This window comes from Thermobia domestica, chromosome 3 (assembly GCF_964235325.1).
Source record: "Thermobia domestica chromosome 3, izTheDome1.hap1.1, whole genome shotgun sequence".
NCBI lineage: Eukaryota > Metazoa > Arthropoda > Insecta > Zygentoma > Lepismatidae > Thermobia > Thermobia domestica.
This window is the reverse complement of record NC_137456.1, coordinates 92,620,866-92,645,443: the sequence shown is the minus strand read 5'-3', so window position 1 is coordinate 92,645,443 and position 24,578 is coordinate 92,620,866. Positions and strand designations below refer to the sequence as shown.

Sequence of the window (24,578 nt, the reverse complement as noted above, 5' to 3'; positions counted from 1 at the left end):
ATAGAACATTTTTTTAAGAAAAGAGAGAGTACATGATGAGGCGTAAAATAAAATATTTAGCCTACTTCAATTGTTTCTCTGTTAAACAAGTATAGTTCGTTAGGAAAGTCTACAAATGTTAGTCAAGTTTCGAAATTTTTGGGAGCTCCGGACCCGGTGGACACCCCTCATGGCTACGCCCCTAAGCATTGCTAACTAGTCCCAAATTCAATGTGGCGTTCCCCCCATCATACAGTTTTATGTGGAAATTATCAAGAGTATAAAATATACTTATTTTATAAAAGAAATATGTATATATTAAAATACTAGGCTATCCACAGAGGAAGGGAGACGATTCTACATACTGGCTTATTAATATTTGAATCACAAATTACTGTAAAAGAAGCCTTCAGTATCAATATAAGCTAAGAATTAACTTGTAAATGCGGGTCTACTTTCATTTGTTTTCTGCTTTACTAGATATTTTCTTTCTTATTTTGTAATTCTGCATTCACTTTTTTTTAATTGTCATTATATTGATTTGCTTCAGTATGGTTCCGTAATTTAAAAATATGAATACACAAAAACAAATTCCATTTGTTAATTGCTAGTGAAATAAAATTTAGAAAGCTTATTGAGCGCGAAAAACATTCTCGTTCACTGGAAACCGTGCTGTGTTGCAGAAGCACTGCAACGACCAGTCCCTTTAACTTCTGAGATAGGGGAAAGAAGACTTAACATTCGCTCCAATTCCCGCGCTGAAAGAATCTGGTCGTTGCATGCTCGCTGCAACACAATATAAATGAGGGACTCTGTGACGGATTATTTTTCGCTTTTTAAAATGGATTAACGGAACGGACAGTTACAGAAGTAAAAAAAAAAAATGTTATTTAAAGTGTATATATGCGAGTATTAAAAAGTATTTTTCTGTTCTTTACTACTATTGATAATAATATATTTTTTTTTTGAAATACTTTGGTCGTTGCGCAACGCTGCAACACTAACATTAGCCGCCACTGGTTCATTCCCTAATGGCTTATGTCATCACAAAATGTAAGTCATCAATAATGTCATCTTCGATACACTAGATCGGTTATTTTATTATTAAATTGGAGAAGAAACATTAGGGGCCGTTTTCAAACTCGTTCTTGCGTGTGACTATCATCATAATAAAGTTTGATTAAAGTGTTATTACAATTTTCATATTGAGAAGTTTTTCATTATGTTATCCTTAAGTTATACCTATATCAAGAAGGGTGAGCCACGACTTTTCCTACGGAAACACATTAATATAAGAAATAGATGAGAAACAAAATTAAACAAAATTCTCTCTAACTTGTTTCTCATAATGTGTTTGGACCAAGGGTAAATGTAAGCGGGAAGGCGGGGGATGTCGTTCCTCTACTTCCAGACATAGGCGAAACTAGAGGGGCCAGGGGGTGTTGTTCCCCCTAGAAGCCAAGCTGGCCCTCCCCAGAGTTTTCCTACTGAATGAAAATAATGTTAAAAATAATTTACCTCAATGTACACATAACAATTTTAGTTATGCTTGCGTTCGACATATTTAATAGTGTCTATATTCTTCCGCCCATCGATTTTTTTTAAATATGGTCTGGTGCCTAGATGTAATATAATCCCTGGACTAATGTGATAGTGGGCAGTATAGCGACCTCCCAACTTGCGCTATTTGTTTTTTTTATTTGATTACTTCATTAATGTAAATTACTTTGTATTATTTCAAGTAATTAACATTCTTATTTATAAATGTACGATCAACCAGTCTTGTTATTATTTTATTTATAGCATAGTAATGTTTGAATAGTTAAGATTCTCAGAGCAAATTATTAAGGTACACTAAAAAAACAGAAAGGAAAGAAAGAAGAAGTCGAATTCTTGAACTGATAAACTCAAGTGATTGTTGCCTTCTACATACATGCATACAATACCCATTCAAAAGTCACTACTCAATATCGTTTATTGCTTTTCCTTATTATTACTATTATTATTATTTATGAACTGAAGTTTGTGGTTACATTCTTAAAGTATTATAAAGTATAAACTGTAACCAGGCACGCAACCAAAAATTTTTGTGCAGGGTGTCGAAGGTTGGGAGGGTTATAATATTGCAAGACAGACACGACGTTATTTTGCACCCGAGTAAACGATAATTAATTTCCAAGTAGCGGAAGTCGTGCACCCCAGGGGCACTTTTTATATTTTGCTTTTGAAAAGTGAGTATATTTATGTTATGCTAAAGAAAAAAATATTTTCCTGATAACCTGATATTTTAGTTTCATACTGTAGAAGTTACATGAGTATCGCAGCAATAACAAGAGCCAGAGAAATTTTAGCAGAGCAAGTCATGTTGTCTCTTGGTACGGGGGGGGGGGGGGACCATGCACACTCATGTCCAAAATTATTGTTACATGTCTATAAATATGTTGTTCTAGAAATATAATTTGATAACGAATTCGCCTGGTATTTCTTATAATGTTAGTACCGGTATGTGTATAAAGGGCAAAGACATGTATGTGTAAATTTTGTCAGAAGAGCAATAAATAAGAACAATAAAACGAAAATAAAATTTTCTTGTCCATTTAGCAACAATTTATTTTACTCATTCTAATTTTCGTATTTATAATTATTTTGCTATGAATTATACCACAAATATGTATTTCCCGATTATACACATAGTATCAGTATTAAAAGTACCCTGCAAAATCATTATCAAATAATATTCTTTCAAGAAGACAGTTATAGATATGCGACAATAATTTTGGGCATGAGCAGGGGCGGATCCAGGATATGATCAAAGGAGGGGCTAAACCATATTTTGCCGTTTTATCTAGTGTAAAGCAGGGTTGAAGCCCATTTTATCCAGTGTATATCTGAGCGTCAAGGGGGGCTATAGCCCCTATAGCCCGCTTGGATCCGCCACTGGGCATGAGTGTACCAAGGGACTTTTTACCTAAGGATAACCATACAGAAACCATAGCTTGCTTCTTCATTCTCAGTAGAATGGGAATTTTTGTATTGTCAAATAACTTTGTACCTAGGTAAATACAAGGAATATAATGTTAATATGAAACAAATAATATTGCAGTTTTATCACATTATTTGCAGAAATAGCATGCACACTGAGAAAAAAATCGGATGCGGCGTACGTAAAATCGTATGTTACATTTGTAAAGTCTGTGGATTTTAGACTTAACGTGAAGCAAACGTATAACTGAAAATGCATGTTTTATAATACTTTCTGTATGTGTTCCATCTATACATATTTTTCGTATGAAACAATATAGGCGGTCAGGATCTCACATACAAATGGAAGTATATAACATCTAGCTGACGAAGATAACATACATATAAAAGGAAGACTGTTAGATATCAAACATCCTGCAACAGCAGTCATAAAGCTTTGCTGCTGAACGGGACTCCAAACCTCAAACCATTCGCCTTGTTTTCATCTGTTTATATTTATTAAATGTTTAATTACTTAAAAGTCTCGAATGGGAGTATAAGAAAGACAAAATATCAAAAACGTAACATCTGTTAAGTTTATTGACAATTTTATAGTTTACTAGCAGCGTTCACCCCGCTTCGCTGCGGTCACCCCGGAACGCAATAAACTTTGTTACTTAGATAATTTTTACTTTTTCGCTTTCAAGTGATATGATAAAAACCATAGAAGATTGCAGTAAATCTTAACATTATATCGCCTGTCATTTATGTTAACCCGCCCCGCTTCGCTGCGGTCATCCCGGTGCTGGCATATTGTAAAAGTGTCTGTAAAAATAAGCAAATCAATTAAAAAATTTTAAACAGAAGATTCAAGCTATTTTCCGCTGTATATCGCCTGTCATTTATGTTAACCCGCCGAGTGACACGGTCATGCGGGTTGCATATAAATACGTTTATTTTTACCTATGATGAACTAACAAAGGATTTGTGGACACCTGAATGGTCAATTATCTCAAGACACTGGTAATTAAAAATTAAAGTGATATGATAAAAACCATCTAGGGTCCAAATCCTAATAACCCCCCAAAAATGAAAGAAATTGGTTCAGCCGTATTAGCGTGATGAGCGGACAAAGGATTTTGTACGTTCTCTTTTATATATATAGATTTCTGTAGTCAGCTTGTGATCCCTCGCTTGTTCTTCAAGTTCCCTTCAGGAGGCTGGCGCTTGAGAACCACTGGTTTAAAGTTTAATACGATGTAAAGTTGAACCAGGTATATTCATTCTAAAGAAAAGCAGGGTTAACTTTACATTGTCTGGAGCTATCTCGTGGCTATATCGTTAACGTACGAGTCTTTGGCCCAGGAGATCCGGATTCGATTCCCGGCGTAATCCCATGTGATCCGGATATCGAATTCCACGTGAAGCAGTAGGTCCATGTCTCATTATAACCTTGGTGTTGAAAGGGATGCTAAACGCCAACGAAATATAATGCATTTTACATTGTATGTTCCAGTTGTTATCCTTATGTGGTTCATAAAGAATGCTAGCTAATAATGGCTATCTAGCTCAAGTTTGTGGGCATTTCTCGTGCAACTGAACTGGGCATGGCTTATCAATAGCGACACTACAACGTTATTTGCTGCAAAATACTTCTGAACGAGACCTACTTTTGGATGCAAATGTAGACAAACTGGAGCGTGTAATGTAAAGTTAATCTGAGAAACATTTTTATACATGGTAAAAAGTAACAAGACCAAGACGTTTTCAATTTTATATCATCAATTGAATGAAACTCAAGTTCTGTATATACCGTATTCTAAACTTGAAATCAAAAGATGTTGCATTACAAAGTGCACTATTTCTGCAAAATTCAGTGTATTCATTGTGAGTAGGATCAGCTAATGTTGTCTCTGTGATCTAATAAAAATGTTAAAATTGTAGACAATAATAATATTCATGTGAAGTGCGTTTTTTAAAACTTATATTTGGACGAAGACTTATTTAAGGATAATTCATTTGTACCGCGTAAGAAGTGAATATAAATCAAAAATTATAATGCAGTGTATTTCACAAATAATAATATTGATAATCTCCTCTCTCTGTTTTTAAACACGCACACACACACAAAACACAGAAATGAAAGCAACAAGCATAGTAGCAAGTTGAACTTGGATCTTTGTGACGTCATCCGTATGTGGCCAATAAGAATGCTACTTCAGCCTTGTATTGGACGAACCTCTTGGGATCGGTGAAAATGCTACCGGGCTGTAACCATATTTATACCGACGGTTGATACCAACAATCACTGTTGCCACGCTTGGTACGATTGTACCAAATTCAGCCCTTTTTGTCATTCGTCCGCCCGTTGATACCACGCTGGCATTTTCAGCCCCTTTTGTGAAAAAGTTGGTACAATTCTACCCAATTCAGCACCATTTAACAAATACATGTCACATTTTCAAAAGTGTCAGTAACACTTTCCCTACATCTCTTTCTTTTGATGTCTTTCAGGGAAAGTTCTAGGGCCCTGGACCGGTTTTACGTTTTTCTTTTCTTTTCTTTTTTTCTTTTTCTTTCTTTTTTCTTTTTCTTTTTTTTTTTTTACAAATATCAATTAACTTATCTTATATTCTTCTTACATTCTATTATTCTGCTTCGATCGTGAAATGAGCAAGAATAAGGTGCAAATTTTAATATTTTATTATAACGTACTGTTTACACACGAACTCGGAGATGATTGATTTGTTCCTTGTTTTATATATTTTTTCATATATAGCCATAATACTCTTTTGGTTTATTGGTCACTTTGAAATAGAGGCGCGTTTGGTTTCCTTACAACACGTACCGAAGATTAGAACTATTTTCCCTTTAAAATTTGCGATCTCTGTTATACTTCCTATATGAGAGAAAAGTTTCGTCTACTTCCAAGGTTTTCCGGGTTCCTTCTATTTGGATGTTTTAAAAAGAGTACTTTCTTGATTTAGACTCTTGAAAGCAGGGGGTGGGAGTTCACCTCTTTTAGTTTTGTGTTATAGAGCTATGTATTACACTGGTATAAAATAATGAATTCAGTCCTTTTTGTTTCAATTTGGTACTATTTTTCAGCCTACTTCAGAGATAGGAGTGTGGCAACATTGCCAACAACGGAACTACAACAGTACTCTAAGAAGTTCATATGTAATTAAGGAATATTATGATACAAGAGTGACTTATATATGCTGCTAGACTTTGAATATATTGCTTATAAAATCTGATTTAATGATTTAAAAGAAAAGTAATTTTATACCATTTAATTCGCTTTCTTTCTCTCTCTGTTAAAATATTGCTATCAACATTATCAATCAATTCTGCTGGCCAAATCTTTGTTTCATTAAATGTTTGTTGCAGTGTTGAATTTAGACTTTTGTACAAGGGGGGTAATAAAAATTTAAGGGGGATTCTGTTCTAAATTGCAATAGAGCAACAGGAATTTGTCATAAAACTCGCGACTTGTTATTGTATCCAATTTCCAAACTTTTATTTAACTTCGACTTTATACGAGAAAATTATTTGTTAATTAGAATAATTAGGTTGGGCAAAAGAATAAATTAATTTTCTTTAAGAAAACGAAAGTCTTTGTTTTTAAGACCTTTATTTCTGAAAACAAAAACAACAGAAAAAAGCAAATATTTCAATGCATGTGTTATTATTGATATTCTAGGGAGGTGCATATATATTTTAGGGAGGCTCAGCCCCTCCCCGTTGAACATGCCTGAATTCAACATTAGTTTGTTGAATCAAATTTTACAATCACTTCTCCTTGCCCATTTGGGCCACTTATCATAGTAGGTCTTCCCGAAATTTTTAAATTGTAAAATGTGTAATTTAATATTTCATTGAAACGATAATGGAAAACAAACATCTTTAATAGGAAAACGAGTTCCTCAAATCCGTCTACAAATCTTCTCCTCCAGAAGTGTTGACCTGCTTCTCCTCTGCATTTTTTTTAAATATTTAATTTGTACGGGAAGTTAGCCAACTATATTTGTCCGATTCGGTAGTTTTATATACCATTATTTCACATACCATTAGTTAAAAATGTTTTGTGTATAAAAATGATTGTATTTCTTTCTTCCAAAAGGTTTGTGTAATTAAGCTGCAACACTAGTAAACGACAACGATTTATTGTAAAACTTTAAAAGAAAAGATTTTACACTTTACTTTAAATGCAGAAATGAATAAATATTAGCCTTTTTTTTTAGAAAGTTATAATTTTAAATTATGTCCTTACTTGTATATTTAATTGTGTTTCTATTAGATGTAAGAGTAAACTGAGAACATGATAGCTAACATTTACGAATAACGTACTTTTGCTCAGAATTGCACTTGTCAAACAGTAATAGAAAATTATGAGTTTTCATAATTAGAGTAGATTTTAGGTAGTTATTTAGTAGCAACAGAATATAGCACATATACAACTTTAAGCGAATTTCTGATGTATTAGATTTTCACTGAACTGTTACATGACAATGTCGTGTTATGAGAACTAAATAATTTGAATAGATAATAATGAGTGCGGGAAAGGGGGGCTTAGAAGGAAATATGAAAAAAAAAATTATTACAAGATCTTCTAAAAGATTCTTTCAATTTTCAGAACTAAGGGGCCATGCCCCCCCCTAGGAAATTATCCTAGTTACGCCAATGTTTCCAGAATATATTTATGGCGTCTACACACTTTCTAAAAAATTACAATGGGCAAAGATAGCCACGGGTGATGGAGGGACGTAATGCATCCCCCTGCCTTTTCAGACCCACTTTTACTCCTGAGTTGGACTACCCTGCGGAAAAGTCGTGGCTTGCATCTTCCAATATAAGTGATGGATAAAATCAGAAACTTCTTTTTCAACACGGAAATTTCAATCATACGTAAACTCGTCTCTGAATATGAGCATAGAAATCTAACTACGTCATCAATTCAGATTTAAAATACTATAGATAAGTTCAATTCAGTTCAGTTAATTTAATTCATCAGTTTATCTTCCCAGAAAGGAGGAAGGACGTATATCTCTCGGCTACCTTATTCATGACATATAAAATTATAGCCAGTTCAAATTCAGGTTTGTGCACCTAGACCATCAGACCAGTGACGACGCTATAGTGATGCGAGGGGGCGAGTACCCAGGTAGCATCGTCCGCAACCGGACATATTGTATTGTAATATAGGCCAAGTAATATAAAGCTATTATTTTCAATATATAAAAAAAGCATAGCTATCCCTTAAAAATGGCGCGTCGTTACTGCATTAGAATGGTATTCTGCATAGGATGCATGGTCTATTATGTTGTCTCACTTGTCAGTGTATTGTGTTGCCTGGTGTATTTGAAAAGGCAAAGATCCGTTCTCGGCTTCAGAGGATAAGAGTGGCTATGGAGAATTTGTAACGTACACTATTACTCGGTCTTCAATTTAGGTAGCATTAAAATCATAGTATGACAATTATAATAGTATCTGCCACATCCCTGAGTCAGGTTAATCTTTGCCCGAGAGCCTGATATACTGATTTAAAAATTCATGAGAAAAATACTTAGTTGGCAAACCTCGAAACGGAGAAGCTAAGATTCCTTTCTCTCCGAACCTTCAGATGTCATATATACAATGACGTAATAGACCAACAACACCACCAACAAAAGGAAACCAGAAGCCCTCTCTGCATACAAAATATTTATTTTATGGTTTTCAAAATAATAATAATAATAATAATAATAATAATAATAATAATAATAATAATAATAATAATAATAATAATAATATAGAAAAGACGTCACACACGAATAGTCCCTGCGATTGCTTTGATATATAAATGTAAATATGTATAGTGAATACAATAACCAATGATACGTGAAAAAATACAGAAACTGTCCGAGTTTCAGACATACTGCTACAAATGTTCGATGTAGCTTCATTTCTTGACATGACACGTATTTATATGGTAGTCTAGCTCATCCCATACACGGTATAGCACATCCCTATTAATAGTCGGAAACACAGCTTTTATGATGATCTTGAAACACGCCGAGAATTGTTGGTGGGTGCAGTCACACACAATGCGTCTATCATCAGTTCCCGAAAGGAAAAGAATCACAAAGTGCCAGATCGGGATATCAAGGATACCATAGAAAAAGCATCTTCAGGACATCCCCAAGTAACGGCTTTTTTTCTTTCTTTCTTCTGGTAGCGACGTACTCCAATGACTTACTGGCGAATGTCTCATCAAGTTGAAATATGAAGTTATTGGAATCCTCTTTTACTTCTGGAAACAAACACAATTCTATCATATCGAGGAATGACATACGCCTCAGAATGTTCTTTTCGAACGAAAACGAACAGTGCAACTTTGTTTTAGACACTGCAGCAAACACATTCACTTTTAGGAAATCTCTTTCATGTTCAGCATCCTAGATACGAACAATATGCTGATTAACTGTACTACTGAAATAGAATATTGTCTCTTCACTAAGTAGCAGAGATCAATTTCTCAAAATTACAAGTCTTGTAATATGTTTTTTACAAGGTGAAAAATATAATGAAGTAGAATCAGTAGAACAATAGTAAAAGGCATTTCTAAACACTTATGCTCATATCTAATTAGTCGTTATTTTATGATGTGATACATGCAATTGTAATACGTTTTATTTCGACATCTTTTACGGTAGAATTACAAGACTAGCAGTTTTGAGAAATAGGCCTCAGATAGTCTAGAGAACCATCGTCGTCAATACCGTTGTGCACGGACTTACAAAATTCATATCTGGCAAGATCGTCCGGTTGAAACATTTGAAATAATATGCAGTACGGTTTCATCCGCAATCGGGACTACGTACGAAGCGATCTAAAGCGCACCACTGTTTAATCAGAAACGCTTTGTTGTCCTGTGCTTTCACTTGTAGATAGACAGCCAGTGTTATCAAACTATTCAAGGAAATAATTGCAACGGAAGAAACGGCAAAGAAATAATGGCGAACGAAAAATGTGGTAATGGAAAAAATGGCAAAATAGAAAATTCCAATAACTCCAATAAACTATCCATCAACTTACATTAAGAACGATTAAACACAAGTTCAGTTATTTTTAATGAGAAGTTTATATGCCGCACCCCCAGCAGTATGCGATCTCTCACTGCTGAATTCCACTACTCACATGTTTTTACTAGCTTTTTAAGTGCCGGTACAAATTAATCAAACAATTCACTTTCTCCTTGGTCCTATGATGAAAAATATAGTAATTCTCTAACACATTTTTCTGAGCATGCTTGCATCACACTATCAAAATTATTCTTATTTTATTTACTTAGGTTGAACGTATTAAACAAGCCCACAATCTCTTCCCCAATCACATTAAGTAATATTGCGACTTTCAGACATAATGACTTATTTTATCGTCCAGCAGCTGTAAGATATATTTGAAATTGCTATTTAAACTTTCTCTAGTTTTCACACAGATTGCTCGAGCAATTTAGTTCCTTGGGATTCCATGACAGTGGATTACAAATAAAAGTAGGCAACACAGATAATTAGTTCACTTTTCGTCCGGGGTTAAATTTTACATCTAACGTAATGTATTATACTTTATATCGTAAGGATTGTAAATTCTAATAATTAAACTTCTTAATTAATACGAACAACTTCTTGTATACTATTTATTAATACTTCTTAACATGCCAAACATACGTGCATAATATATTATCTCAATTTCATTCATTCATCAACTCAGTGAAAGCAATACCGCTCTAATTTTCTTTCATAGAAAACGAAATCAATAATCTAATAGGTAAAATCAAATACACACGTTCATAGTCGATGATTGTCAGAAAAGATTAAGATAACTTCCGTATGCAAACCTTTGTTCAGTTTCTCTGTGCCTGGAATAAATTATCGAGTCTAATCTTAATTTACAAATACTTTTCCCCGATATTCTTCAGTATAAAGAGAACTGGCTTTGTTGAACTGTATCTGAAGGGGAGTAGGATTGGTCCGGTTCTCCTTAACCTGAAACACACTTTTCATATTTATTATACGATACAAAGGTGTGTATTGAAACAAATTCCTAAATTGTAATGAAACTTTCGAGCTTCCCTAGGTGTGAGTTCAAAACTATATTATCATATGCACAAGGCGGGAGGTGCTTTATTTATAAAACCAAAACATACAATTCTTTTCAAAACTATAAAAGAAAATAAAGTTACCAAGGTGTATAGCTCTGTACAACGTGATGTTTGTTAAAATTACTGGGTGCGCACTAGATTACGAATATTATATTTTTCGCATGAAAAAACACAATCTAAATAGAAAAACATATAATGGAGAATGATGAATCATATATTGAGGTTAAACGAAATGATACAGAAAGTGAAGTGGAATTAATTGAACATGACTTAACTGAGGCTAAAGTGTCGGAGCAATCAAACTTGGAAGATATTGAAATCACCTTTCCACTTACTTTATGGGATCAAATCTGTAAAGGTTTGTTGTTTTCAAAATTTGTTAGTACGTTTATATATGATACTATTATAATCCGTGGCACATGGTCCTATTTATTCAATTAATAGTTCTTTACGAATTCAAACAGTTCCGGTTCTAGGTATCATCATGTAATTTCCTTATAATTTGTTTATTAGTTCATTTGCTCATGATATGTCAATATTGAGTAAAAGGATTAATTCTTTAGTGATATTTACGAATAATAGTAGCCCCTCCATGTAGCGGACCATCGTCTTCGGAGAGGTGACAAATCTCAGGGAGGGAGTGCTTCATTTCTCATTCATGAACCACCCGTCATACGCATTTTCTTCTGTCCTCTCAGCAGCAAATACCGCTGCCGGACTTGTGGGTGGTCGGTGGGAGTCGCAGGAAGTGGATGATCCGTGCATGTCTTCCTCCATCTGGGATGGATGTACGCCCATTCTGGACACCTGATGCGTGAGTCCAGTGTTTGTGTTTTCCGGTGTTCAAGTCTTTGAAAATAAAAAGAAATACAAAAAACCATTAAAACTAAAAAGTTTTAAAAATTCGCGCATTTTGTTCTGTTGTGGGCTGGTGGAGCTATCTTTTTGGTTCGAGAGGTTGTTTCTTTTAGCTTCAATAATGTTTGTTTCTTTTACCTTCCTTTTTTCTTTGGTATCATGCGTTTCAGACGACGGGAATAGTTTTCTTACACCTCATTCCTCTTGACAATGTCGGCCCCACGCTGATCCTACGGTGAGAGAGTGCTTATGGGATAGCCAGGGAAGTAACGTAAGTTCTTGCGAGCGCCCCGAATGCAGCGTTCACTCACATTTTATCTTTATAAATACTGTATATACGTATTTAATACCAACTTTTTATGGGTACTAAAAATATAAACTCGAGCCCGGGACCATCTTCTCGCAAAAACACCAAACCAAACAGGCACACCAGCATATCGTGTAATGCAAGTGCTGCTCTTCCTGCGAATTTTGGCCAGGGTACTCATGGTGTGGGACCTTGTACAGCAACCAAGTCCTTTTGCGTCAACTGCAAGGGTGAGGATTCTGCTTGGTCTCGGGACTGTTCAGCCTTTAAACGAGAAAAACATATCCGAGAATTAATGGTTGTTGAGATCCCTGTTGCTGATACTAAGCGTCGCTTAAAAGAAAGAATTCCTTTCTCGTTTTCTGTGCCTTTGCTATTGTTGCAGTTACTTCTTGTAAATCTGTGAAAACCCAGACATCTGATGTTTCCACCCAAACAGATCTTCTTCCCGACAAAAGTCCAGAAATTCCGACACTGTCGTATCAACTAGCGAAAGCTCCAAAAACCCAACGCGTTTTTGATAATGTTTTTTCAGATAGTCTTTGGCGAACTCCACCTCTTCGCCGTTCACCTTATCTGGCCGGCCTAAACGGCAACTTAATGATACGGTCGTTTCCTCGAAAATAACAAAATCTTCACCTGTTCCTAAGCCACCTTCAGTTTCCTTGAAATCTGACATGGTGGAAGACGATCTGATGAATACTGAGTGGAAAGTAGTTAGTTGGTCCACGTGGAAAGGTTCGCCTCAAACGTTGATTTCTGATCTTTTGTCTTTTACTATTGTTATTTTTATATATTTTCTGTATTGCTAATATTATTAGTACTAATTGTTATTATTATGTATTTGTTATTCTGATGTATTTATTGTTTTATCTCTCTTTTTTAGATTTTTACTTCTCTTATGCAGCAGCATATTTCTTATATTTTGATATGTTGGTTTTCCAAATAGCCTCGATGCTGACGTCCCCATTAAACATTCATTCAATCAATCAATCTCTGTAAAGATCAGTAGTCATCACCCCAGATGAATTTTTATATCTGTATTTTTTACTGAGACTTTCGATCGCGGCAGTTATTAATCTCCATTATATTTATTTATTTTTGAAATCAATGTATTTTCATTGTTCAAAAAACGAAAGAACGTAAGATTGAATTCAGGGGTTTTAACCAGGCCCGTAGCCAGCCAAAAATTTAGGTGGGGGCGGTAGAAGTTAGGGGGGCCCGACCCAATCATATTATACTTCATCATCATATTATAGTTCATTTGCAAGGCTACCGTCAAATTTTAGGGGGCCAGGCAAAATTTAGGGGGGGCGGCCCCCTCTTGCCCCCCCGTGGATACGGGCCTGGTTTTAACCGTCCTGGTCAGTGACGGATTTAGATTTGATGGGGCTCTAAGCTAATGAAAGTAGCCCTTAATACGTCAAGCTTTCCTTTTCACTCACAAAATGTCGCCATTTTTTTTAGGTTTGAATATATGCTATATAGTAGTAATCGCGGCACCTGAGGACACTTTTTGGCCCCAGGGTCCCTGCCTCAGGACCCATGGTCCCTGGCCCGGGGTCAATGACCGAGGGGTACATAGGACCACCCCCTCTAGATTTTGGCAGGGGTACCATGGCCCACCCCCTAAATTTTGGCAGGGATACATAGGATCACCCCCCTTAAATTTTGGAAATTGCCAAATCTAAAAATTTGGTATGGTAGCCTAGGACCATAGTATGAACCTCTATCAGTATTGGGGGTCTATGTCGTTCCCTTTCATGGGTAAAAAATTGCCAAAAATTCCAATTTCGGAGGTTTTTGACCTAATTTATCCCCTTGGATGAAGTGTTATTACCCTATATAGTTATATGGGCGTATACAGGGGTTCATTACCTTTCATAAGACATGGGTATATTAATGCACCCATTGAAAATTTTGGGAGGGGTACCTTGGCCCACCCCTTAAATTTTGGAAATTGCCCAATTTAAACATTTGGTATTATAGTATAGGACCCTAATATGTATTATGATAAATGTGGATGGTCCACCTCGTTCCCTTTTAGGGGTACCAAATTGCCAAAATATAAACGTAAGCAATACGTAGTACCACGTGTTTGGTTTTGACCTAATTTATCCCCTTGGATGAGGTCTTATTACCTTATATGTCTATATGAGCGTATACAGGAGTCTATTACCTTTCATAAGACATGGGTATATTGGTGCGCCCCTTTAAAAATTTGGGAGGAGTACCTTGGCCCACCCCTTCAATTTTAGAAATTGCCCAATTTAAACATTTGGTATAATAGTATAGAACCCTAGTATGTATCACTATAAATTTGGGTGGTCCACCTCGTTCCCTTTCATGGGTACACAATTGCCAAATTTTAGTACAACCACGTGTTTGGTATTTTGACCTAATTTATCACCTTTGATGAGGTGTTATTATCCTATATCGTTATATGGGCGTATACAGGGGTTCATTACCTTTCATAAGACATGGGTATATTAATGCACCCCTTGAAAAATTTGGGAGGGGTACCTTGGACCACCCTTTAATTTTGGAAATTGACCAATTTAAACATTTGGTATAATAGTATAGGACCCTAATATATATTACTATAACCTCGTTCCTTTTTAGGGGTACAAAATTGCCAAATTTTAGTACAACCACGTGTTTCGTTTTTTACCTAATTTATTCCATTGGATGAGGTCCTATTACCTTATATGTTATATGGTCACGTATGGGGATTCATTTCCTATCATAAGACATAGGTACATTTGTGCACCCGGGAGGGGTACTTTGACCCACCCCTTTAATTTGGAAATTGCTCAATTAAACATTTGGTATTATAGTATAGGACCCTAATATAAATTACTATAAATTTTGGTGGTTCACCTCGTTTCCTTTTAGGGGTACGAAATTGCCAAATTGTAGTACAACCACGTGTTTGGTTTTGGCTCAATTTATCCCCTTGGATGAGCTCCTATTACCTTATATGGTTATATGGTCATGTATATATTGGTCCATTTCCTATTATAAGACATGGGTACATTGATGCACCCCGGGAGGGGATTCGGTATCATAGTACATGCCTCAACATGTATCATGATAAATTTGGGTGGTCCATCTTGTTCCCTTTCATGGATAAAAATTGCTAAAATATAAACATAAGCAATATGTTGTACCATGTGTTTGGTTTCTGGCCCAATTTCTCCCCTTTGATGAGGTTTTATTACCTTATATGGTTATATGGTCATGTATATGGGTTCATTTCCTATCATGAGACATGGGTACATTGACGCACCCTTTAAAAATTTGGGAGGGGTATCTTGGCTCATCTACTCGGTTTTAGAAATTGTTTAATATAAGCATTTGGTATCATAGTACAGGACTTCAATATGTACCACTATAAATTTGGATGGTCCACATCGTTCCCTTTCATGGGTAAAGAACTACCAAAAATCAAATTTCGGAGGTTATTGACCCCTATTTAGAACGTTATATGGGTATGTACAGAGGTTTATTACCTCCTATGTTTATGTTCCCTTTTAAATTTGGGAATTATCAAATAACAAAATTCGGTAAACGTTTTCTAGGACCCATTGGTGTTTCTCTTATGACCAAATATTTAAAATTTAAAGGTTATTGACCGGCTTTATTATTGAATAAGTACAGGATTTATTACTTTTTCATAAGACACAGGTGTATTTGTGTACCAATCTTAAATTTTGGGAGGAGGTACATTTCTTATTGTCATATCAATAATTGGTAATTATTCTTAAAATTGGATAGTATCTCATTAAATCATTGTCAAATATGAGTATGATCACGTGATCAGTTATTAACCTATGATGGGATTAGGAGTCCAGAACATTGGTACATTGAAACTTTGTAGGATAATTTGAGAATTGTCAAATGAAATTACGTCATTGGTTTTGATTATTCCCGCCAAATATAAACGTAAGCAAGACGTTGTACCACGTGATTGTCCTTGATGAGGTAGTGTACAGGGATTCATTTCCTTTGTTGTGGTACTTCTTAAGTTTGAGTACACACACTTTTAGAAAACAGTTGGTTCTACTCAGGTAAACAGTTGACGGACATTATTGACCTTATTGAACATATAATGATATGATTAATTCTAAGACTTAGGTATATCAAGAGAAGTATTCTTTAAATTTGGGAATGGTGATAAACAGAATTTTAACATAAGGCGCGAAATTTGAAACAATACATTGAACTTTAGTCACAGCTCATAGTCTAAGATCATTGGTGGTGATTGATTTGAAATCTGATAGTTAACCTTATTGAATCTTATGACTCATAGACGAAAGGCAATACATGCTACAACAGTTTGAAATTTAATCATAAGGTGATGTAATCTGACACTAGCAAAGTTATTGTTAATGCAATTTGATTGGCTGATCACTATCTTTCCTGCAATCTGATTGGTTGATCACTATCTTTCGTGCAATCTGATTGGTTGATGATTTTCAAATCTTTGCTGCATTCAGTTTTAAGTTTTGTTTAACATTTAAAAATCTTGGTTTCGTTCAACATTTTTCACTCACTGATAAATATGATCAAAACCGTTCATTTGTTAATCGAATAGTTAAAAACCGGATAAAGTTTGACGGTTAACCGTGAAACGTAAAATTTTTTGAAACTTTTTGTTTGAAAATTCTTGCTTTCAAATTTTTGTTTGAATTTTTTGTTTCAGAATTTTGTTTGAAATTTTTTTGACAACTTTTGTTTCAAAATTTTTTGTTTAAAGATTTTTCGTTTGAAATTTTTTCGTTTCCAAATTTTTTGTTTGAAATTTTTTGTTTCAAAATTTTGTTTGAAATTTTTTTTCGTTTCAAAATTTTGTTTGAATTTTTCGTTTGAAATTTTTTGTTTGAATTTTTTTCGTTTCCAAGTTTTTGTTTGAATTTTTTGTTTGAAATTTTTGTTTGTAAACTTTTTTGTTTGAAATTATTGCTTGGAAAATTTTGGTTTGACATTTTTTAAGTTTGTGCACTCATTAGTAAAGAACCGGAACTGTTTAGAGCAAAAATCTTTGACAACATTGTGGTGCAATAGTACACGTCAGAACATGGGGCTGTACTTGAAATGAAAAAACACAAATCATTGAAATGGATCATTTTATTACACTCCACATACATCCATACCAGATATAGGATCTGGATATTGTCGACACAATGTATTTTGAACTTCTTGCATTAGTTTGTGTTTAGCATATAATTTTAATTCCAATTGAAGTCTTTTAAGGTCTATTGCAATATCAATTGGTGGAAACTCAATGTCCATTTGATCACAAATAAACTGTTTATCAATACAGGTATGCACCCACGAACGATGTTGACAACCATCAAAATATCTAGATACATGTTGTACAATATGCATGACACATTTTTCGAAATAGTACTTTTTCAGGAATATACTTGTTTTGTTGCACACTTCCACTTCATGTTTAACACACTGGAATACGTTGATAAATTTGTTCCATTCTGTTTCCGTTAGATACACCATGTTGCGATGGACATGGAATGTACTCTTTTTACGTAACAGCACCATCTTTTCTTCGAGGACTGTACGCAACACCACTTCATGATTTGAGCCTAATGATTTGACTATGGTCACATTTAGCTCATCATGAAAATAATCGTTCATTTGGTCGATTCGTGAACAAAATATTTGCCATTCTTCACAGGTCAGTTGTACACCAAATTGTTCTGCTTTGCCCAATCGAATCACTGGTTCAAATGTTCTAGCACTTATACCAATCATCACATGTTTTGTTTGAAATATATTTATTGGATAATAGCTTGCGAAGATGAACTCTTTATCGTTAGAAGTACACATCTTTCCTCCTGAAAAGCACGTGCTCAAATGATTTCGTGGGATGACAGTGTATTGGTTAATTTATAGAACTACGGCTGACGTCATAGGAAAGAAATGTGCTGACGTTTGAATTCATGATTTCATCACAATTACTGACGTCATGCTGACCAACCAAATTCATACAACTACGTCTGACGTCAAAGGAATGTGCTGACGTTTGAATTCATGATTTCATCACAATTGCTGACGAATCTGGCTGTGTACTAAGTTCAAATTGATGACTTCGACCCAAGAATCCTTTGTAACATAAAGATACAGATCCAGTATTTAAGAAACGTAACAGTTCTTCTTGGTTTGATGCTTCCATGGGTAAATATCTTGCTGGTAAAATTATATTCTTATCATTTTCAAGTTTCACTACGATTCTTAATCCAAACTTTGTAGGGATCATTTGGCTAGCTAAGATTCTATAAGGTACATTTTGTTGTAAATCATTAATCTTGGTAAATGATTTCATCACATCACGTGTGTTTAGAAACTGAAGACAAGTAGCCATGATGACGTTATCATGAATACTAACTCGAACGATACTTATATATGATGAAAAACTGATGACGTTGCATTTGATTGTTCTGACGTGTACTATTGCACCACAATGTTGCCAGAGGTTTTAGTTCTAAACAGTTCCGGTTCTTTACTAATGAGTGCACAAACTTTAAAAATGTCAAACCAAACTTTGAAACAAAATTTTTGAAACGAAAAAAATTCAAACAAAAAATTTCAAACGAAAAAAATTCAAACAAAATTTTGAAACGAAAAAAATTTCAAACAAAATTTTGAAACAAAAAATTTGGAAACAAAAAATTTCAAACAAAAATTTTGGAAACAAAATTTTGAAACGAAAAAATTTTAAAAAATTTCAAACGAAAAATTTTTAAACAAAAAAATTTTGAAACAAAAGTTGTCAAAAAAATTTCAAACAAAATTCTGAAACAAAAAATTCAAACAAAAATTTGAAAGCAAGAATTTTCAAACTAAAAATTTTACGTTTCACGGTTAACCGTCAAACTTTATCCGGTTTTTAACTATTCGATTAACAAATAAACGGTTTTGATCATATTTATCAGTGAGTGAAAAATGTTGAAAGAAACCAAGATTTTTAAATGTTAAACAAAACTTAAAACTGAATACAGCAAAGATTTGAAAATCATCTACCAATCAGGTTGCACGAAAGATAGTGATCAACCAATCAGATTGCAGGAAAGATAGTGATCATCCAATCAAATTGCATTAACAATAACTTTGCTAGTGTCAGATTACATCACCTTATGATTAAATTTCAAACTGTTGTAGCATGTATTGCCTTTCGTCTATGAGTCATAAAATTCAATAAGGTTAGCTATCAGATTTCTAAAGGTCAAGGTCAAATCAATCACCACCAATGATCTTAGACTATGAGCTGTGACTAAAGTTCAATGTATTGTTTCAAATTTCGCACCTTATGTTAAAATTCTGTTTATCACCATTCCCAAATTTAAATAATGCTTCTCTTGATATACCTGTCTTAGAATTAATCATATCATTATATGTTCAATAAAGTCAATAATGTCCGTCAATTGTTTACCTGAGTAGAACCAACTGTTTTCTAAAAGTGTGTGTACTCAAACGAAGTACCACAACAAAGGAAATGAATCCCTGTACACTACCTCATCAAGGACAATCACGTGGTACAACGTCTTGCTTACGTTTATATTTGGCGGGAATAATCAAAACCAATGACGTAATTTCATTTGACAATTCTCAAATTATCCTACAAAGTTTCAATGTACCAATGTTCTGGACTCCTAATCCCATCATAGGTTAATAACTGATCACGTGATCATACTCATATTTGACAATGATTTAATGAGATACTATCCAATTTTAAGAATAATTACCAATTATTGATATGACAATAAGAAATGTACCTCCTCCCAAAATTTAAGATTGGTACACAAATACACCTGTGTCTTATGAAAAAGTAATAAATCCTGTACTTATTCAATAATAAAGCCGGTCAATAACCTTTAAATTTTAAATATTTGGTCATAAGAGAAACACCAATGGGTCCTAGAAAACGTTTACCGAATTTTGTTATTTGATAATTCCCAAATTTAAAAGGGAACATAAACATAGGAGGTAATAAACCTCTGTACATACCCATATAACGTTCTAAATAGGGGTCAATAACCTCCGAAATTTGATTTTTGGTAGTTCTTTACCCATGAAAGGGAACGATGTGGACCATCCAAATTTATAGTGGTACATATTGAAGTCCTGTACTATGATACCAAATGCTTATATTAAACAATTTCTAAAACCGAGTAGATGAGCCAAGATACCCCTCCCAAATATTTAAAGGGTGCGTCAATGTACCCATGTCTCATGATAGGAAATGAACCCATATACATGACCATATAACCATATAAGGTAATAAAACCTCATCAAAGGGGAGAAATTGGGCCAAAAACCAAACACATGGTACAGCATATTGCTTATGTTTATATTTTAGCAATTTTTACCCATGAAAGGGAACAAGATGGACCACCCAAATTTATCATGATACATGTTGAGGCATGTACTATGATACCGAATCCCCTCCCGGGGTGCATCAATGTACCCATGTCTTATAATAGGAAATGGACCAATATATACATGACCATATAACCATATAAGGTAATAGGATCTCATCCAAGGGGATAAATTGAGCCAAAACCAAACACGTGGTTGTACTACAATTTGGCAATTTCGTACCCCTAAAAGGAAACGAGGTGAACCACCAAACTTTATAGTAATTTATATTAGGGTCCTATACTATAATACCAAATGTTTAATTGAGCAATTTCCAAATTAAAGGGGTGGGTCAAAGTACCCCTCCCGGGTGCACAAATGTACCTATGTCTTATGATAGGAAATGAATCCCCATACGTGACCATATAACATATAAGGTAATAGGACCTCATCCAATGGAATAAATTAGGTAAAAAACGAAACACGTGGTTGTACTAAAATTTGGCAATTTTGTACCCCTAAAAAGGAACGAGGTTATAGTAATATATATTAGGGTCCTATACTATTATACCAAATGTTTAAATTGGTCAATTTCCAAAATTAAAGGGTGGTCCAAGGTACCGCTCCCAAATTTTTTAAAGGGGTGCACAAATATACCTGTCTTATGATAGGGAATAGACCCCTATACAGAACCATATAACCATATAAGGTAATAGGACCTCATCCAAGAAAATAAATTGGGCCAAAAGAACAAACACGTGGTACAACGTATTGCTTACGTTTATATTTTGGCAAATTTGTACCCCTAAAAGGGAACGAGGTGGACCACCCAAATTTATCATAATACATGTTAGGATCGAGTACTATAATACCAAATGTTTAAGTTGGGCAATTTCTAAAATTGAAGGGGTGGGCCAAGGTACCCCTCCCGGGGTGCACAAATGTACCTATGTCTTATGATAGGAAATGGACCCCTATACATGACCATATAACCATATAAGGTAATAGGACCTCATCTAAGGGGATAAAATGTACCAAATACCAAACACGTGGTTGTACTAAAATTTTGGCAATTTCGTACCCATGAAAGGGAACGAGGTGAACCACCCAAATTTATAGTAATCTCTATTAGGGTCCTATACTATTATACCAAATGTGTAAAATAGGCGATTTCTAAAATTTAAGGGGTGGGCCAAGGTATCCCTCCCGGGGGTGCACAAATGTACCTATGTCTTATGATAGGAAATTGACCCCTATACATGACCATATAACCATATAAGGTAATAGGACCTCATCCAAGAAAATAAATTGGGCCAAAAGAACAAACACGTGGTATAACGTCTTGCTTACGTTTATATTTTGGCAATTTTGTACCCCTAGAAGGGAACGAGGTGGACCATCCACATTTATCATAATACATATTAGGGTCCTGTACTATAATACGCAATGTTTAAATTGGTCAATTTCCAAAATTTAAGGGGTGGGCTAAGGTACCTCTCCCAAATTTTTCAAGGAGTGCATTAATATACCCATGTCTTATGAAAGGGAATGGACCCCTGTATACGCCCATATAACCATATAGGGTAATAACACCTCATTAAAGGGGATAAATTAGGTCAAAACCCCCCGAAATTTGACTTTTTGGCAATTTTTTACCCATGAAAGGGAACGACATAGACCCCCAATACGGATAAAGGTACATACTATGGTCCTAGGCTACCATACCAAATTTTTAGATTTGGCAATTTCCAAAATTTAAGGGGGGTGGTCCTATGTACCCCTGCCAAAATTTAGGGGTGGGCCATGGTACCCCTGCCAAAATTTAAAGGGGGTGGTCCTATGTACCCCTAGGTCATTGACCCCGGCCAGGGACCATGGGTCCTGAGGCAGGGACCCAGGGGCCAAAAAGTGTCCTCAGGTATCGCAAATAATACTTATATGCTAATTTATGAAGCTAATGGATAACTAAATAGAAATAAGAACCCATTACAAGCAGGGTTGGGAAACAGGGGGCTCAATTATAAGCGGGCTTGGATAACAGGCCTCATTACAAGAGGGGGTGAGAAATATTACTTGCTTCATAAAAAGTCTAGTACATAACAATACAAAACAACATTGCTGTGCGTGCGTGTTATCTTATTTGTTTTTTCTTATTATTTGGAAATTGCATTACAATCTTTTTTTCTTTAAATTTTTTGGGCCTTCAAGGAAGTGGGGCCCTAAGCTATAGCTTGTTTAGCTTATATGTAAATGTGGCACTGGTCCTGGTGAACAAAAAAAAAAAAAAAAAATCATCCGGGGCGAGACATAGAATTCCTGGTTAATCCAAAACGGGACACTTAGGAACCCATATACATGACTTGTTTTTTTAGTGTTACGTAAAGAATTAAAAGAGATAATTTCTTATGAGTAAATATGCGTCTTATCCATTAGAACTACATGTTCAAAACAAGTTTGTAAATTATAATAGCTTTCTTTTTCTATAATCTTGAGGAATAAGTAGAGTGTTATAGATCGCAGAGAATTAATATCTTCTTACTATCAATTGAAACTCTAGCTTCTAAAACACGTGGCTAGCCGTAGCGTTTAACTTCAAGATCTCGAGCAAACAGTCTGGTAATGTATGTGTAGGTAATCAACTTCTGCTTAAAAATGAGATTTACAACTTTCTCTTGTTCTAGTCACAGTGACCGGAAGGGCTGGATTAATCCATCTGGAGGCCCGGGGCTAGAAAAAATATGTGGCCCCTGCTGACTTCACCTAACACATTTGTGTGACAGTACAGTAGGAAAGTTAAGGGAAGATGTTTCATATTTTTGGTCATATTTTATTTTATTATGATGATTGTATCTTCATGATTCTTTTTCGATAGCCAGTTGAGATTTTCATCAGAGTGGAGGCCTCTGTCCACCTGAAGGCCTGGGGCTATAGCTCTTCTAACCACCACCCCCTTAACCCGGCCCTGGTGACCGGTAAAGAATCAGAAAGAGGATTTTGCGATTGTTATTCTTGAAAAAATTCAGATAAGAAGAACAAAGACTGATAGTAAACGTAGAATTTTACGCGTACATTATAGCATGAAATGATTTAAGGTAAAGAATTTCAAGGGAAATTTATCTCCAGGCTTATCTTCGTAAAGTAAACAAATTCCATTTTTGCGTATCAGCCTTCATAACATGCTCTTATTTTATGTATTGGATAGTGATAACAAAAGGAACATGTAGAGCCTATATATATATGCCAGAAGATATATTGCATATAAAATTTTAATCTCATATCACATTCCATGTCTTCATATGTTTATAGACAACGTCCCTGAAGTTACAGGTAAAACATTGTTGCCAACCTAGGACCCAAGTTATCAGAAGAAATTGCTCAAATATTCTAATACATTTCAGTACATATTTTTAAACGAAAAATCAATCAATAGATATATTAATTCAGTTTCTGATCTGTTTAATTAGCGAAATTTGCATGATATTGTTTAAGTTCACTACACCCATTGGATGTCTGCAGCGAGAGCAAGGGAGGGCAATTTCCCCCTTGAATTTTTGAAAGGGATACAGAGCCATATTTACTGTAGTTAATAAAGTTATGCAATGTACATGAATAATAATTTATTTACAGGAAGTATTAAGCACATCAAGGTATGTATACTCACAATTTCGGTTGTGGATCGATCTTTTGCCTCCTTCCCCTTAGAAAAAAATCCTGCATCCACTTACATTTTACAGCTGTAACAAGGGAAATAATGGCCTCGTTTTGGTTTGATGTAATATTTCAACATCTCTCATGATGCTGTCTTCAGAATAAACCTTAAGATAGTATGAACACTCGGGTTTCGATAGTCACCCTTTCGACTCCTGCACTCCGTAAGTGCTTACGCTTTATTTAGCAATCAAGAACGGTTCTCAAAGAAGCAGCAATATTTGTATGTACAAAACAAAAATC

The 24,578-nt window shown here is 34.9% G+C and overlaps 1 protein-coding gene across 1 annotated transcript in view; it reads left to right on the top strand.

The window, feature by feature from the left end:
- The first annotated feature begins 11,157 nt into the window (after positions 1 to 11,157).
- The window catches only part of LOC145680610 (IQ domain-containing protein K-like), a 48,992-nt gene continuing 35,571 nt past the window's right edge, over positions 11,158 to 24,578 (top strand). The window contains exon 1 of the mRNA XM_081751292.1: positions 11,158 to 11,441. Within this exon, the coding sequence (XP_081607418.1) occupies positions 11,279 to 11,441 (163 nt within the window). The 5' untranslated portion in view covers positions 11,158 to 11,278. The remainder of the gene's footprint in view (positions 11,442 to 24,578) is intronic.